The 18,606-nt window shown below is 39.6% G+C and overlaps 2 protein-coding genes across 2 annotated transcripts; both read left to right on the forward strand.

Annotated features, from left to right (window-relative positions):
• Positions 1 to 3,795: 3,795 nt before the first annotated feature.
• On the forward strand, positions 3,796 to 9,997 carry LOC125479601 (nuclear pore complex protein NUP98A-like). Its single transcript, XM_048589125.1, has 12 exons — positions 3,796 to 4,046; positions 4,241 to 4,310; positions 4,542 to 4,835; positions 5,408 to 6,040; positions 6,163 to 6,390; positions 6,494 to 7,017; positions 7,108 to 7,192; positions 7,298 to 7,361; positions 7,886 to 8,024; positions 8,191 to 8,307; positions 8,402 to 8,579; positions 9,104 to 9,997. Exons 2-12 carry the CDS (start codon positions 4,292 to 4,294, stop codon positions 9,796 to 9,798), a joined length of 2,976 nt encoding a protein of 991 aa, XP_048445082.1. The 5' UTR covers positions 3,796 to 4,046; positions 4,241 to 4,291; the 3' UTR covers positions 9,799 to 9,997.
• Positions 9,998 to 15,186: 5,189 nt separating this feature from the next.
• Positions 15,187 to 17,490, forward strand: LOC103950742. Its single transcript, XM_009361969.3, has 2 exons — positions 15,187 to 15,505; positions 16,979 to 17,490. Exons 1-2 carry the CDS (start codon positions 15,278 to 15,280, stop codon positions 17,204 to 17,206), a joined length of 456 nt encoding a protein of 151 aa, XP_009360244.1. The 5' UTR covers positions 15,187 to 15,277; the 3' UTR covers positions 17,207 to 17,490.
• The last annotated feature ends 1,116 nt before the right edge of the window (positions 17,491 to 18,606 follow it).

Genomic DNA, 18,606 nt, shown 5'->3' on the forward strand with positions numbered 1-18,606 from the left:
AGCTATGCAACTTTGCAAGTATCTAATATTATTATATTTCTTATTCCTTCTATTTTGCATTTTATGTGTTTTTAAATTGTGAACTTGTTGGATACATGCATCATCCAAGTATACTCCTCACAATGATTATATGTTTAATGTGTTTTTAAATAGTGAACTTGTTAGATATATGTACTTTATGTATTCTTCTACTTTTATTTTTGCATTTTATCTTTTATTTTTATTATCCATAAATTATAGGTTTTTTTAAAAGTGAATAATCACATATTTACAAGATATACAATAAATTTACATAAATCTGTTTAGGCCGCTTAGGCGCTACGTCTCTGCCGGCTGATCAACTAGTGTCCAACGTCTTTTAGACCCTTAGTTGTAAGGATAATCAATTGGGGAATAAATGTATGGTTTCTGGTTATAATGTTTCAGTATCTTGGAAATTTTCCGCGTTTGCACAGACATTTCCTCGAGCATCAAGTCCTTTTAACTCCTTATCCACATAAACTATAACATTAAAAAAAAGACAGCCACTAATTGTTTCCAATCGAAATGCCAAATCCTATATGGCATGACATGGAATGACAGCAAATGGACTTTCTGTCAAATTTGACGACAGCTTCAAATATTTTTTTTACTAATTATTGAATGTATTTTATTAATATTTTAATGTCATTTATTATTTGATTGTTGAACGGTATAGTTAGTTTAAAACGCTACCTCTTTCTTCTTTTTGAATCAGCAAATTTGTTTCAATTATCCATCTTCCATTTTCCCATAACCCTGCACAAACACCTTCAAAAACCCTCCATCCATGGCGGACCTATTCTCTTAACCCTCATCACCCCCTTATCATCCTCCTAAGAAAAAAACCCACCTCACTCATGGAGCTCTCTTCTTCCTTCACACAAGTCCCCAACCTATCCGCTTACCATAACAACTCATTCTCCTCCTCCTTCTCGCAGCTCGCAACCCAAATCCGCCTCAAAACCCCCAAATTCCCAAACCACAGATTGCAAAATCTCCACAAAGAGCTCTTGGAGCGCAAAAAGGCGACTTCTCCGAAGAAGACGGTGCCGCCGGAGCAATTCATACTCCGGGCGCCGTTGGATGACAAGAGATTAATATGACTTTTATTATGAATTATTTATATATAAAATTTAAAGTATAAGACAGAAATTAACAAAAAAAAATAATGTAATAAAATAATAGTTTAATTTGACATATCGGGTTGAGAGCAAAACATGAAAATATGTCAAAATGCCACATAAGCTATCAAATTTAAATTTTATGTTCAAAATTTAACATCTTCTTTAGAGATGGTCTAATTGCCACAACTTCATCTAATTTGTTTGCTCCAAAAACACCATCCTTCACTAATACAGCTTCACAACAACTTTACATTTCAGAAATTCTCGCCGATCCCGATCTATTTGACATAGTATGGACAAATAAAAAAAAACAAGAGGAAACAAAATGTAATTCTTTTGTATACCTTATATATATATATATATATATATATAGGAAGTCTTTAAGGAAAATGATTTCTATTTTTTTTTTTAAATGAGGATACTCTCTTGATCGTTAGATTTGGCTTTAATGAAATTCTGTGGTTGAGATTATGTGGCATGTGATTTAATCTCAACCATAGAATTTCATTAAAGTCAAATTTAATGGTTAAGAGGGTGTCCTCATTTTGTTTGAAAAATGGGGATCCCTTCCCTTAAAAGACCCGTATATGTATAAAACCTCTTACAGTTTTCCCTCAAACCTCATCTCCATCTCTCTTTAGTTCGTCAAGCTCTGGATTTTCCTTTTCTACTCCAACTGCAACAACTTCCACATTTAATTCAAATCCATTCAATCCCACACCTCCAGCTGCCCAGAAAGGTGGTTCTTTTACTAGTCCATTATCGGATTGTTAATGGGCATCCATTAAGATCCATTCAATTTGATGTCACTTTAATATTGAGGTAAGATTTGTAGTGTAATGATAGTGTAAGATGAAATCAAACTAAAAAGTCTTAATGGATACCCGTTAACAACTCAATGAGTTGATTTGCCACCTCTATTTGGAGATCTTCACTGCTGCTGGTGCTACAAGCAGCCTAATGGGTTTTAGTCAAGGAGCTATTTTTAATTCTAAAAGGTTTTAATTGATGCTTGGTTAACTTTTTTCTCTATTTTGTTGAGCAGCTGATTTATTGTTCTGTGCCTTTCCCATCTAGGGTTCTTTTTGGGTTGAAACAAGACTCCTGTGTTACACAAATAGGTGATACTACTAGCGCTTAGCGTCTTTTATGTTACTTGAAGTCGTGCCCTAAGCTTACTTTGATATGGTTGTGATCCCGCCCTTCTCATTATCTTGCCATCTAGCAAACAAGGTTTCGTGTGTTAATTTTCGTTGAGTGATCGTTTACTTTGTTAATGTTAAAACTCACATTAAAGAAAATGGACGTTTCTGTAACATTCACTGTTTTTTTTTTTTTTTGTTTTGGGAAACTAACATTCACTTTGTTCTTTTTGTGCCAGCAAAAAGGGACGTGGCTGATCTAATGCGAAAATGATCGAACGGTGAGGATGATGCTTCTAATCAAGAAGGATGGGGTGCTTTCTTCATGAGAAAGAAAAAAGAAAAGTGGGATTTACCATTAAAAAAAAAAAAAGAGGGGGGGGGGGGGGTGTGAGGGAGATGGGGAAGAAGAGAGCATCACAGAGCAAGATAGCTCTCTTTTGATGGGTTTTCTTATATTAACTACAAAAATATCCTTTCAGTATTTTCAAAAAAATAAATCGTAAATAAACAAACTTAAAGCTTTCTCACAAAGTTTTAAAAATTATTATTTTTTTTAAATTTTACTATAAATATAAAATTAGATTAATTGGAATAGGAGCATTTTAGTAATTTTATTGGTTTTCTTTCTTAATCGTGTGGTTAAGTAGACAACTTATATGAATAAATATGATTCTTACTTCGATTCTAAGAAATTTTAAAAAACACTTTCAACAAGAATTTGATTCTGATCTCATCATGTTTCAATATCTCCTCAACTCAATTTCACTCAATTCAATTCTTCCTCCACAACTTCATGAAGAGGGTAGGTGGTAAGTGGTGATTGGGGAGTGCAGGCAATAATCTTTGTTTCTTAATCATGTTTTGTTTTCTTTATGAAACGGGGAAAGTGAAAGAAAAAGCAGTGAGTGCAAAGTGATTTAGAGAGAGGGAGATGTAGGTGTGATTGAATGCTCGATGTAGCCTTTGAGTAATTTCACCTGTTTCAAATAAAGAAATATAACATTAACAACAATGCGGTACTTTCATTAAACTCATTTTCTTTTTTAATTGTACTTACTTTCTTCTCTGACTCGTGATTTCACCCGTTTCGAATAAATAAACATATCATTAACAACAATGCGGTACTTTTATTCATCGTATTTTTCATTTCAGCTTTACTTACTTTCTTTCCTAAGTTACAATTTCACTCGTTTCAAATAAGTAAATATGTCGGTAAAAAACAATACGATCCTTTCATTCTATCTCATTTCCTTTTTCAACTCTACTTACTTTCTTATCTAACTTGCGATTTCACTAGTTTCGAATAAGTTAACGTGTCGTTAAGGACATACATAAAAAAGTATTCCAACAAAAAAAAAAGAAAAAAAATCTTAAGAGGACAAATATTGAAAACCGACTTGTCCGATGTGAAAGACTCCCCTTTCCTTGGATAGGTTTGCGGACTTACTCTTCACGCTAACATTACGTGCTTACTATTTACGCGACGCGCCCGTCGCTCACTTCCCCCCCACTCGTGTAAAAATACCTTTCGCCTTCTCCCTTTTCTGACATTTGTGAGAGTTCGGAGGTTGCGACAACTCGCCCTCGCTCTCTCTTTTCCCTTCCGCGGCTCCGAACCCTCCTCCCTCGCCCTCTCTCCGTCGCCTTCAGCCGCCTCCGATCTCAAAACTCACAACCTTCGTCGAGTTCAGGTCGACGACCGACGCCCGACGCCTCCGCCTTCCAAATCCCTACTTTCGCCTTCGCTCACTTTCAGGTACTTAAAAAAACCCTAACGCTTGGTTTTCTTCTGGTGATTAGGTTTACGATTGCGTTTAATGCCTGATTTAATGCGTTAATGCTGTCGTTTGCGTTTTATTCGTCTCGCGTATTGGGGATTTCTCGATGCTTTGTTAAATAGGTGTTTTGTGCTGCAATTTGTGTTAACTTTGTGTTCTGTATGCATTGCAGCTCGAGATCAAGGAAATAGCACGGGTTTTGATTGCTGAATCGGAAGAGAAGATGTTCGGTTCTTCTAATCGTAAGCTTTCTTTATCTCTATATCTTTTATTGATCCTTGGAGTCAGATTTTGCTTTTATTTGCTTCGTTGTAAGATGAGTATGACGTGCATTTATTAGCAGATTGATTACGGGCTATTTATTGTGTTTATCTGGTCTTCCGGTTATACTGTTTGATTGTCTGATAAATATTCGGGCTTGGTATTTTTTTGCATTGCGAAAATAATCTTACTTGTGGAATATTGTTTAACAGCTTTTGGGCAGTCATCTAGCAGCCCATTTGGGTCTCAATCGGTATTTGGGCAGACCAGCAGCACAAATAACAATCCTTTTGCCCCTAAGCCTTTTGGTAGCACAACCCCATTTGGTGCGCAAACAGGGAGTAACATGTTTGGAGGAACTTCAACTGGTGTATTTGGTGGCGCAACTCAAGCCTCTTCATCTTTTCCTTCCTCCACAACCTTCGGTGCTGCATCCTCACCAGCTTTTGGAAATACAACGCCTGCTTTTGGAGCAACTTCTAGTTCTTCACCATCACCTTTTGGTGGTAAGCAAGTGGATTGAATTTGAATTTTTTTTTTCTTTTCGTTTTTTTGTTCGCTTACCCCTTTTCAAATGATTCATTTGATATAACTTTTATGATATATGGTTATTGGAAATCATTTGCATTGTCTACTATCATTCTTAATGTCCTTCAAGTTTGCATCAAGCGTTTTTCTGGAAATGCATGAGTGGATTATGCATGCTGTACAAGATGGATGTATTGTTGTTGAAACTTTCTATTTGGTACACATCTATTGGTGCAGTTGGCTTGTGAAACGACAAATATCATAAGGGGGGAATTAAGACTTTGAGAGTGGAATAGGGATTGGTTTCATCTTGTATTTCAAGGGGCATGTGTTCACTTTGAATTCCACTTCATGTGTGGAATCATTTCCACTTTAGAAGCTCATCAACAAGATTGATCTAATTATAATGGGATGCTCAATGCATACATGTTATTTGGTTACATGTTATTCATCTCTCTGTGCTCAATTGTTTTGCTATTCTGATAACTTCTTGTCACTGATGATTTTTTCTCTGTTTCTCTCCCCCATATGCACACACCTCTCTCAACAGGTTCATCTGGTTTTGGTCAGAAGCCTGTGTTTGGAGCATTTGGGTCCAATCCTGCTCAAGCAAGTCCTTTTGGAACTACAACTCAACCATCACAGCCAGCATTTGGGAGCAGTATATTTGGTTCCTCCACGCCATTTGGTGGATCAAGTCAGCCAGCATTTGGTGCTACCACCACCCCAGCTTTTGGTGCTACAAGCACTCCTGCCTTTGGTGCTACAAGCACCCCAGCCTTTGGTGCTACAAATGGTCCAGCTTTTGGTGCTACCACCACCCCAAGTTTTGGTGCTACAAGCACCCCAGCTTTTGGAGCTACAAGTAGCCCAGCCTTTGGTTCCACAACAAGTCCTACATTTGGAAGCACAGGAGCTGCATTTGGGGTGTCAAGTTCTCCCTTGTTTGGATCTGGGGGAGCATTTGGGGCTTCAAGCGCTCCGGCTTTTGGTTCATCTAGCTCGACCTTTGGTACTTCAAGTAATCCAGCTTTTGGTGCTTCAAGTGCTCCTGGTTTTGGTTCATCCAGTACTCCATCTTTCAGCTTTCCATCAACTCCTGCCTTTGGCCAATCAAGTTCTACATTTGGTAGCAGTCAATTTGCCGCTTCATCTCCTTTTGGAGCACAGAGTTCTCCATTTGGTGAGTATTCCAGATGCATATGAATGGTGGTACATTTTGAAAAAATAAAATGGACCAGCCAGATGCCTCATTCTGTTTTGTATTGTTGTAGTTGTATTATATTCTTATAATTTGTGATGCAGGAGCTCAATCAACAACATTTGGGAACACTAGTGCCTTTGGGCAGTCAGCTTTTGGGGGCCAGCAACGCGGAGGCAGTAGAGTGGTTGCATATGCTGCAACTCCTGAACCCGATGGTGGAACTGGGACTAGTGCTGCTGGGAAATTGGAGTCAATATCGGCAATGCCACAATATAAAGAAAAAAGTCATGAGGAACTCCGCTGGGAGGATTATCAATTGGGGGATAAAGGTATGGTTTCTAGCTATAACGTTTCAGTATCTTGGAACTTTTCCGCGCTTGTCAGCAATAATGAGATTTGCTAAGTTCAAAATGTTATCTTTTCGACCTCCAGGTGGTCCAGCTCCTGCTGGTGGGAGTGGGTTTGGCATTACCACCTCACAGCCAAACCCTTTGAATTCTGCACCGACATTTCCTCAAGCATCAAGTCCTTTTAATGCCACAACTTCATCTAATTTGTTTGCTCCAAAAACTTCATCCTTCACTAATACAGGCTTCACAACAACGTCTACACCATTCAGCTCATCAAGTTTTGGGATTTCTACTTCAACCAGTCCTTTTGCACCATCACAACCTTCTACAGTTTTCCCTCAAACCTCATCTCCGTCTCTCTTTAGTTCGTCAAGCTCTGCATTTTCATTTTCTGCTCCGGCTGCGACAACAACTTCCACATTTAATTCAAATCCATTCAATCCCACACCTCCGGCTGCCCAGACAGGTGGTGCTTTTACCAGTCCATTTGGGCAGAATACAACCCCGTTTGCTCAGCCATTTAGTAACCCTTCTACTGGCTTTGGTTTGGGGATCCCCTCTGCTGCTGGGGCTACAAGCAGTCAAATGGGTTTTAGTCAACCAACTGTAAGTTTTATTTTTTGTTTTTACTTTTAATAGTAAAAGGTTTTAATTGATGATTGGTTAACTTTTTTCCTTATTTTCTTTCCCGTGCAGCCAACTTCTTTTTCTATGCCTTTCTCATCTCAGCCAACTCAGAATAGTGGTTTCAACTTCAACAGTTTTAATCAAACTCAGCCAGGTAACATATGTTTTGAGTATCTTTATGTTTCTCAATCATATAGCCATTGAGGTTTTATTTGTCAGTTGATGGTTCTGATTTCATCAATTGGTGTTTGCTTTGTAGGCAACACAAGTGGCTTGGGAGGAGGTTCAACAGGAATTCTTGGTCAGAATAACTATGGACAGTTGTATGTCATATGACTCGTATCTCTCATAGTTCTTTACTTTTGTGTGCATGTTTACGTGGTATATTTACTGTTATGGTATTTAAATACACATTTTTAGTTTGCATACCCTTCTGGTTTCACTTACACAGATAAAAAATTGCGGAAACTTTTGGGATGAAACAAATCTCATTTGATTTGAAATATCTCAATTGATACAAATCTAAAAAGGGGTTCCTTTTCTATTCGTTTGGTAGTGGAAGGGGTATTTTTTGTTGTTGATCTTATTGCTTATTTAATAGATAAGAAAATTCTAACTTCAGAGTATTAATTAGGTTGATACTTTTTTTTTTTTTCCTTCTTTTGTTCTTATCCTAATATTTAGGCTTACTATGCAGGGGCTTTTGTTAGCTACTTGGGGGTTTTCTTTTCGTTCTCTATGTCCATGGACTACAGCATTTAGAGTTTTCTTTTGTTTATTTTTTTCATTTTGAATTTTACAATTAAGTTTTGAACTAGAGAATATGGATCTATGCTGTCTTTCATAGGCCTGCAACGCAAAGCTCTGCAGCTGTACAACCAGTCCCTGCTACAAATCCATTTGGAACGCTCCCTGCAATGCCACAAATGTCAATTAGTCGTGGTGGAACTGCACCATCAATTCAATATGGAATTTCGAGCATGCCTGTAATATAATTTTCTTATGTGGTTTTATTTTTGTTTAATTTGAAATTGAATTTGACTTTAAGGTGTTAGTTCTGTCGAGAATCACTTGTATGTGGTTGCACAGTTTCTTTAAACCTTCTCTGAAGGAAAATGGAATGTGACATTGACTTTTTTTTTTCCCTGTCAGGTCGTAGACAAACCTGCACCTGTTAAAGTATCATATTTGTTGACCTCTCAACACCTGTCGCAGAGGCGGGTCAGGTTACCTGCGAGAAAATATAATCCTAAGAATGACGATCCAAGGGTGAGGGTGATGCTTCATGTAAACAGTTAATCTGTATTAGGTTTTCTGCATTTGAATTTTGTTCTTACACCTATTTGCCTTTATTGTTTTGTAGTTCCCTTTCTTTATTGACGATGAAGAAATAGACAGCACGCCCAAGGCGGATGCTCTTTTCCTTCCCAGAGAAAACCCAAGAGCACTCGTCATTCGTCCAAAAGAACAGTGGCCTCAAAGGGTTGGTGCTGAGAAAGCATCCCCATTAAAGGATACCTCTACTCCGGTTCATGAGAATGGTAAGTTCTGTTGTGCCATTATCATTTTCTTTCCTTTTGGCCTTTCACTTGTACAGCCTCTTCATGGTTGGCTTGAGAAAAAGTTCGGGCATATTTAATGTTTATGAAATGATTTTAGTAGCCATTATTAAGGGAGTTTTTGGTTTGTTTACATCCATTAGTGATTTTTGTCGATGGTTCTGGGCCTTCTGGCCTAATTGAGAGTTTTTTCTATTGTTCATGTAATATCAATACCACACACTAGATTATTATGCACTAATGTGGAGAGTTTTGAGTTAGTTTTCAAATTTATTGTGTCTGAGCATATTTGCACATTGCTTACTCTTCTGAACAAAATGTTTATTCAGGAAAAATTCCGGGAGAAGCTCGTTCTGAGGAGAAAGATAGTTTTTAATTAGCTTGTGGTTTATTGTTAATGTATTTTGTTAGGAATTCACTGGAACACCCGACCTTTAGTTTTTTGTGGTTGTATTTGGTTTAATAGTATCTGTGGTGTTGGCTGACATTGCTTTTTGTTGTTTCAGAAACTCGAGAAGAAAATGGCTATGTGAAAGAGCGGGCGGATCATGCCAAAGTCAACCAGAAACTGAATGGAGTTCATGATGATCATTGTGTTCAGAAAGGGGACTCTTACATGACACTAAGTGGGCATAGAGCCGGTGAGGCTGCTATTGCATATGAGCATGGCGCTGACATTGAGGCACTAATGCCAAAGCTCCGTCGTACTGACTACTATACAGAGCCTCGAATCCAAGAATTGGCAGCTAAGGAAAGGGCAGAACAAGGGTTCTGCTGTTGTGTCAAGGATTTTGTGGTTGGACGAGTTGGGTATGGTAGCATCAAGTTCTTTGGGGAGACAGATGTGCGATGCCTTGATCTTGAGGCTCTCGTGCAGTTCAACAACCGGGAGGTGATAGTTTATATGGATGACAGTAAGAAACCTCCTGTCGGGCATGGCCTCAACAAACCTGCTGAGGTTACACTTCTCAACATTACATGCACTGACAAAAAAACAGGGCATCGGTTCACAGAAGGGCCGAAGACAGAGAGATACAAGCAGATGCTGAAGAAGAAGGCAGAGGATCAAGGAGCCGAGTTTGTTTCTTATGACGCCTTGAAAGGCGAGTGGAAGTTCAGGGTAAAGCACTTCAGTAAGTACGAGTTGGGAGAAGAAGACAACTGGGATACCGATGCTGCTGCTCCTGCCCAAGATTGCTGACGGAATATGAAGTTTGATCCGATGTGTTAAATATGTGGTTCGGGGAATGTTTGCGTGTTTTTCATTAGGAAGGTTTGGTTTGTGTTTTTTTGTGGTGGATGCGGCTTAAATTTGGAATTGTATAGAATTTTGGGATGTGGTATATAGCTGTTGAACCCCTTCTGGCGCTCTGACTATTATCTACTGGTGTGTTGTGTTTTGGGGTTTTGCATTTCCATTCTTTTGAGCGCTTTCACTGTCGTTGTTGGTTTTTCACCGAATTCGCAACCAAGAGGAAATGAATAATCTATCTACTCGTGTGTTGTGTTTTGCATGCGTGTAAACGCTTAAACGCTTCCTTTTCGTTGTATGTGTGTTGAGTTGTGGTTTACAACTAAGAGAAAAAAGGATTGATAAAAACACAACCTGATATCAAGTAAACCCTACAAAACTTGTAAATATAAGTCTGATTACTCAAGCAAGTGGTCCTTTATTACAGTAATGGAAAGGTGTTGATTTCTTGCATGATGGCGTGGGTTCAAAATTCGTCGGTGGCTAACCTAACATCTAATCTAACAAAATATATTGTTTGACAAAAAAAAAAAAAGTCTGATTACTCAAAAAGCAAGTGATCAAAACGATGGCCGCGGGGCCGCGGTGGGGGGGGGGGGTGTGGGGTGCGGCGGGGAACCGGCCCAATAGACAACGACAAGTCGTACTGGTTTGTAGCCACTTTTCGATGCAGTTGACAAGAAAAAGGTGCCAGCTCGACGTCGTTTTGGGATTTTCCAAACCATGCCTTAGCCTCGCCCACGCAAGTTCCGATTTGTAACTCTCAGTCGCGAGTCATGACTCATGACACACACACAAGGCATCTCCGTCTCGGCAGGGCATCGTTTCTGAGTCTTCTTCATCACCAGGCCCACCGCACCCGAGTGACTCGAGGCCTGAGCCGCCTTAAAATGAGCCAAAACGGGTCCGATGGCAAGTAAGTGCTTTTTCTCTGCAATGTTCATAGACAAAGAGCGTCCGCAATCACGCGCTTTGGATTCAAATTTGAAATCACTTTCTTGATCGGACAAGAGACCGGCGCGGGAGAGCGTGACGTCCAGCTCGGACTCAGCGTGGCGGCTCTCCTAATTGCTTTTGGAATGGTTAACTCGGTGGGACGCCATTTCAAATTATGGCGGGAGGTAACGGTCTCCTACCGAGGGTAGGAAAAGTGTTTGGGTCTCCTATTGGTACGATGCGACTCGCTACCCTATTAGGCTATTACTACCAGTACCAGGTAATTCTTTAGTCGAAAGAGGTAGATGAGAAAAATAGCTAGCATTCATTTTTATTTTATTTTATGAGGAATAAAACATGATTAGACATGGAGGAAATTCTAGTCCTCATTTTAAAACCCTTACGTTTGCCACGATGAAATAAAGTTAAAAGATAAAGAAGAAAAACGATGAATATTTATTTAGTACATTATGTTTATCTTTAGTGATTCTCATAATAGTTTTTGTGTGTGTGTGGGTGTGTTTTTTTTTTTTTGTTTTTTTTTTTTTAATGGGAGCAATTGGTTTCAAACCACGATTATCCACCTCTTTTGGATTCGGAAAGGCTACGAGGAATTTCATTCTATCCATGATCCTCATAATAGCTTGTGATATTTTTCTTAAAGTAATGACTTTCACATTTTTGTTTTATATAGGTATTTACCTTCCAGATCCCGTCTTTAGTCATGGACAATTACTTGTGGCTTTATCGAGGGGGTCTCAAAGTCAACCACAAATGTGCTAGGGAAAAGGTGGCTCTGTTGTTGGCGAACAAGGTGTTTTACATGAAATCTAGTATACAAAAAAGGTCTTGCTTCAATCCAGCTAATCTTGGTGACTCGTAATAGGTAATAACTTTTAGTATACATTTCTCACTGGTCAATTAACTAACTTTTACTCAGCGCATTATGCCAAATCTTATTTCTCACTATCAGAGTGCTTTCGTCCCTGGGCTTCTCATCTCTAATAATGTTATTGTGGCCAATGAAGTGGCGAATTGCTTGAGCCGCCGGAGGAGGGGAAAGAAGGGTTTCATGTCGCTCAAGCTTGACACGAGCAAGACCTACGATAGGATTGAGTGGAGCTATCTTTGAAGTGTACTTGTGAGACTCGGTTTTTCGCTTTGGTGGACTGATCTCATCATGACTTTCGTTATCTCAGTCACCTACTCTGTTATAGTGAACGGCTCCCCTCGTGGCTACCTTCATCCGACCCGTGGGCTCCGATAAGGAGATCCCCTTTCCCTTTTCCTCTTCCTGCTGTGTGCAGAAGATTTATCGGCTCTTATTGATAGGCGAGAACGTGAGGGGCGGCTACGAGGTGTCACAGTTTGCAGAGGGGCTCCGCCTATCACCCACCTTTTATTTGCTGATGATTGCTTGATTTTTACTCGGGCAACTTTGGAGGATTGCAATCACATACGGGCTATCTTGCATGATTACGAATAGGCCTCTGGTTAAGCAATTAACCTGGCTAAGACTTCTGTCTGCTTTAGTAAGAATGTCAAGAGACCTCAACAGGATGACTTGGGGGTTGGGGGTTATCCGAGTGGATCATCATGATAAGTATCTTGGCATACCCACTCTTGTTGGGAGGAATCGAGGTCAATGATTTTCTTATATCAAAGAAATACTGTGGAAAGGGCTTTTAAGTTGGAGGATGAAGCTTTTAAGTGCTGATGGCCGTGAACTACTTGTCAAAGTAGTTGCCCAAGCTATCCCACTATATGTCATGAATAGCTTCCTCTTGCCTAGGTTTTTCTGTGATGATCTGAACAAGATGGTTGCTAGATTTTGGTGGGGAGGGTCGGATGATGAGCAGAAGATTCATTGGCTCAGTTGGGAACGGTTCTGCTCAACCAAGTGTGATGGTGGGTTGGGTTTTTAGAACATGTATGCTTTCAACTTGGCTCTTCTTGCTAAAAAAGGCTGGCGCATTTTACAAGAGCCTACCTCGCTTGTCACTTGACTTTTGCAAGCCAAGTACTACCCCAACTCTATGTTTCTTGATGCCACGGTGGAAGTGGGGGCTTCCTTTTGTTGGCACAGTTTCTGTGCACCAAGAGTGATGCTGACTTGCAGGTCCAGATGGCAGGTGGGGTCGGGGGAAGGGATCCGTATTTGGGAAGACCGTTGGATCCCCCAGCTTTCCTCCTTTCGGGTTTTCTCTCCAAAACCCGTGGGATGTAATTTGCTTATGGTTAGTGACCTTATCATGGATTCTCCACAGAGGTGGAACCTCCCTCTCCTTAACTCTATTTTCTCTGATACGGAAACTGACAAAGTGTGCTCAATCCCACTGAGTATTCGGAAACCAAATGATTGTTTGATTTGGCATTTTGATAAAAAAAAAGAAGAGAATTCTTAATTAAAAGTGGATACCATGTGGTGTTGGAGTGGGTGCTTAGTCACTCCCCGACTGCTTCGTCTTCCTTGGAATCTAACCCTTTGGGGCCTCTTTGGAAGCGCATTTGGGCAGGTTGTGTCCCCCCAAATGTCAAGGTGTACGCTTGGAGGATTTGCAGGACTATAATTCCTACCCGTGCAAATTTGATCAAGCGGCATCTAAAGGTTGATGATGGTTGTGTCCTATGCGGTGCGAGGGGAGAATCTGCATTACACTTGATATGTGACTATCCCTTCGCTGCCTGTGTTTGGATGGCTCCCCTTGGGGTCTCTACCAAAAGGGCACGGAGTCACTGCCATGGATGATTGGGCCTTGCTGCTTGGCTCCTCCCTGAAGCAACCGGATTTTGATATTTGTCTCATTATTTGGTGGGCGATTTAGGGGGCTAGGAACTCTATGCTCTGGAACGGGCAAGTGGACGACCCTGGGCTGACCTCATCTCGAGCAATGGGCTAGTTAGCTGAGTTTCACCATGCTCAATGTTCCGTGCTTGCTCTCCATACCTCTACTTCCCAAATTGTTACATGGACCCCTCCACCTGCCGGTCATGTAAAAGTCAACGTAGATGCTTCATGGTTTGCAGACGGTAGAAGGAGTAGGGTGGGTAATGTTGCAAGGGATGCTTCAAGTCATTTTGTGGCAACTCGTGTGGCCAGGTTCGAAAATGTCTTCTCTCCGGCTCATGTAGAGGCCTTAGCGGCCGAAGAAGGCTTGGTGATGATCGTTGAAATGGGCTTATCTAACATCATTCTAGAAAGCGACTCTCTCCAGATCACGACTGTGTTGCAGAGTCATTCGACTGACATGTCCTTCATTGGGCCTAGCAAAGCTTTCATGTCAAGGATCATTGGAGCTGCTTCTGCCCATGTTCGTCGTCAGGCTAATGAAATGGCTCACCGTCTTGCAAAGGTTGCGCTGCATGAGACGATTTCTCGGTCATGGTTTGAGGAGCCGCTCGATTTTCTGGCGGACCTCTTTGTAACTGAGGCTTAAGGCTGTTTTGAGTGAGGGATGTTTTCAATCTCTTTGTTTGTGGTTGTAATGTTCTCACAACCTTGCTGTTTTTCTAAAATGAAATTTTGTCGTTGCTATTTAAAAAAAAAGAAAAAAGCAATTAAAACTGGAGGCATCAATCATTGGGTGGAATGGCAGTGTTGATGTCAATATGTACACTTAAAAAAAAAAAAAAAAAAATTTAGCATGTACGCATTATGTGTGTTCTGAATATTGTAAATTATTTTGTGTTGTGCTACTAATGTTTCATCTACTTTTTTTTTTTTTATTCACATCTACATATCGTTTGGGAATTTTAGGTAGGAACTTGTATCCAAAATCCCATGTTGTTTGGCAATTGCATGAATAACATATAAATTGGTAAAGTAAACACACAAAAATGACAAATTTTTATGATGTGCATGATAAAAACAGAGTCTCTCTCTTGCACAATACATTAAAATATATTAAGACTATTACAATTACCACAAAACATCTTTAGGAGTACGTAACGTCTATGATTAAAAGAAGTTTCTCGCAAGCACGTAACAACATGCAAAGAGACTAGTAACTTATAGGGTACCCTAACTTATAAGTTATAACCCTTTTCTTCGTGTGTCTCTTTATTATTCTTTAAAATTTCCCTTCATTAAATCTATGAGCTGTCACTCAGTACTACGATCTAATGATATTCCTCTTCACTTGGAAGTGAGAGGTCTTAGGTTCGAATCTCATGGATGACAACTTTGATACCTAATTAGACTGCCCATTATGTGACTTAACCGAACTTCCTTTTCTCTTAGTGTAAAAATATCGATGTATTAAAAAAATCCATGAGCTAGAAATAGGGAAACGAGTGTTCCCAAAAAACGACAGCAGTCTTAAACGACATAAAAAATTCGAACTACAAATGCACGTGTTTCTCACGTGCTCCGTTCCTGATGAAAGAGGGTTTTTAGCTTCCGCTAAACCCCTGTTCTAATTCCAGTTTCCAGTCTGAGAAGACGAACTGACGGAAAAGGAGCGATTGCGTCGTGAATTCGTCGAATCGGAAGATGTGGTTCGCCGGCGGCGCGTTAAGGGGTTCTACTTCGACCGGAAGCGGTCTTATTACAACCGCCGCGGCGTTTGTAAGGCATTTCTCCCGGAGCCGCGCGGAGAATCTGAGGAAAATCAATCCAAAAGTGAGCTTCCCTGAGGCTAATTCTATCGCTCGTGATCTATACGATGTCGTCAAACAGCATGGACCTCTCACCATCCCCAATACTTGGGTTCAGGCTAAGGTTTATCACCCTTTCTGTGAAGAGCTGCTTTTTTTTTTTCCCTTTCATTTTTTTTTTTCTTCATATATGTGAATTTGATAAAGCTGAAAAATTTACTCTTCCCATTCAGGCATTTTCATTGTAATCGCTATGCCTAGTTTTGTGATGACATTTTATCAATTGGGTATGTCAAAAAACCGGATTTCAGTTTGTGTATTTGGTGTTTGGAGTCATGTAATCTAGCTTCAAGTGCTTCATATAGCTATGTTAATACAGCAAGGAGTAGGCTTACTTGCCACTGGTTAGATTAGGATAACTTGAATTGCAATAATGAGAAAGTACTGGTCACACTTTCCGTTACTTAATTGTATTGTTGGCTGGCTATACTTGCTAGTGTGACTGTTGTGGGCATTGAAGTTTGAAGTCTGCCATGCATCTTATTGTGTGCGGTAGCATAGGAGGATGGTTATCTATCTGTTCATCCTAATATGAACTTTTTAAATTTCTATTCAACAGTTTTAAGGGGATAGGAGATTGAGGGCTTTATAAGGTGAAGTTTCTACCAAAACCAGGTAAAATTTTCAGTTTGTAAGGTGAAGCTGCCATTTTAGAAGTAACTTGAACGGTTTATGTTCATACTAACATTTAAGAATATAAATAGAACTGCTGAAACCACAGGGGATGTAAGCTTCAGAGCATAAAACACAGGGTCCCCGTTTTTATTATGCTAAACCAAATATTAATTCACCACTTAAAGCTTTTAAACTTGAGATATTCTATTAGAAATGATAAAACCTATGTTGAGATTTATCATACTCCTAGATTTTATGTTTAACTTTTTGGTATTTGTGATACAGCAATGATAGAATTACAGTGCAGTGACTTTTGATTTCGTCCTTATGCATACATGTTCTTGTAGTAGTTCACAAAACTTTTCTGTTTTACCTCTTGCCTTAGACTGATTTTTATAATGTGAGAAATCAGATGCATAACTGGTCATTTTGTCTGTATAAATCATTTAAGATGTTTTGAATGCTACTATTCTGGTTATAGAATTAGAAAGCAACCATATCTAGGTTTGGTTTTCTGATAACCGTTCCTTATCAAACTGAGGCGGTTTACAATGTAAGAGGTACCCGGTCTACTGATATCTAGGCGGTTTACACTGTAAGAGGTACCAGGAAATATGTTTTATGCGTTCCTTTCATTTCAAGTTTTCAGTGGCTTTTCTTGTTATCACCCCTCCAGCAAAAAGAAAAGGACATATATTTCTTTCCTTATTCAAGATAAAAAAATGTGGTGGAAACAACCTCTTTGCAAAGCAAGGGTAACTTGCGTACGATCACCCCCCGGGACCCTTGCAAAATGGGAAGCCTTGTTGGCTTGGGGTCACCCTTTATTCAAGATTAAAGAAAAAATGTGGAATATAAAGTTAATTGTCTGAAATTCCATAAGTTCATGTTTCTGAAAAAGGGTTTTATTTGCAAAATTCAGGAATTGGGTGTCAATGGATTGATGAGCAAAACACACATGAAGATAATGCTTAAATGGATGAGGGGAAGGAAGATGCTGAAGCTGTTCCCCAACCAAGTTGGTTCGACCAAAAAATTCTTATTATGCACACTGCCTGAAGACGCTGAAGTTACTCAATTTAGAGAATCATCAGCAGTAAGGCTGCAACATAGGAAGCCTTCCATTAAGCGGAAGAAGCAAAAGAAATAGGTTTGTGACTCTGTCCAAGCCTTCACTTTCGGCCTGGAACCCTTGCTTAGTGTGTTCCATCGCAATTTCAGTTCTCCCTTTTGCTGTATGAATCAACTTTTCCCTTTCCTACTCATGTTGCTATCAGTGGCGTTTCACTAATCTATGGTCGTTTTGAAAAGACTATTCTCTCAGTTTCATTCTCTTTTCCGTTGGACTTGGTCAAGTAGTGATTACATTTGCTTGTATAATTTAGGTTGACAGATTGGATCATTGAAATAATGTTGATGGCGGTGTTGTTTTAATTCTAGCATGACTGAATTCAATATTTGTGTTACCATCAATCTCAAGGATTGTAGAATGGATTACACAACCTGTTGGTGAAGTCAATGAGTAGAACGATTGCGTCCCATCGTGCGACTGATAAACCCCTTTTTATCATTGTTTTGTATCAAATATGATGGGGGGAGATTGACTAATTTTCATGGTTCAAGTCCCAATTTTTCCGAAAAAAATTGTTCAATGAACAAATTGAAAGTGAACTACAAGTTCATGGGCTATTTGGTAACTGCATCTTCGTGTAAGAGGTTTGTAAATTATGCAGCTAATAGTGTAGTATCTTGCACCTGGAGTTTTGTATTCGAATCTCCCTCCTCGATTATCGCTCTTGTAGAAAAAGTATAGAAGATTAACAACACCGTGAGATTTTGAACTCGGAAGTTATTCCAACAAAATGAAGGTGTGACGAGACGAAATGGTCGTTGAATTATCTACATAAAAAACTGGATTGGTCTTCTGAAAACTAGTGCAATTGAGCATTTTCTATTGATGAATACTTTTAGATTGTTAGTTGCAAAATTGCAATGAAGATCAAATTCATGAATAGTTGCAACTTCGATGGCGCCTTGTATGGGTTGAAGCAATCACCTCGGGCATGGTTTGGAAGGTTTCGGACGACCATGAGAAAATATGGGTTCAAACAAAGCAACTCTGATTATATATTGTTCATAAAACATTGAATGGGTAGTTGATAGCACTGATTATTTATGTGGATGGTATGATTGTAACGAGCGATGATGTGGAAGAAATTTCAAGGTTGAAAGAATATGCGACCGAGTTCGAAATGAAAGATCTTGGGGGACTTAAAATATTTTTTGGGTATAGAAGTGGCTCAATCGAAATGAGGCATATTTTTGTCTCAAAAAAAATGTCTTGGATTTGTTGGCAGAACCGTGTATCCTGATCAAATTCCAACAAAGATCGCTATCAAAGGTTGGTTGGACACGCTTAATCTACCTATCACACATGAGACAAACTTTACCTATACAGTAAGTATTGTCAGCCAATTTACGCACTCTCCGAGTGAGGAACACATGAGTGCAGTTGGACGAATTCTCCGCTACTTGAAGTCGGCACCAAGT

Source organism: the organism of the source record quoted next, unplaced genomic scaffold, assembly GCF_019419815.1.
Source record: "Pyrus x bretschneideri cultivar Hongxiangsu unplaced genomic scaffold, Pyrus_bretschneideri_v1 Contig3, whole genome shotgun sequence".
Taxonomy (NCBI): Eukaryota; Viridiplantae; Streptophyta; class Magnoliopsida; order Rosales; family Rosaceae; genus Pyrus; species Pyrus x bretschneideri.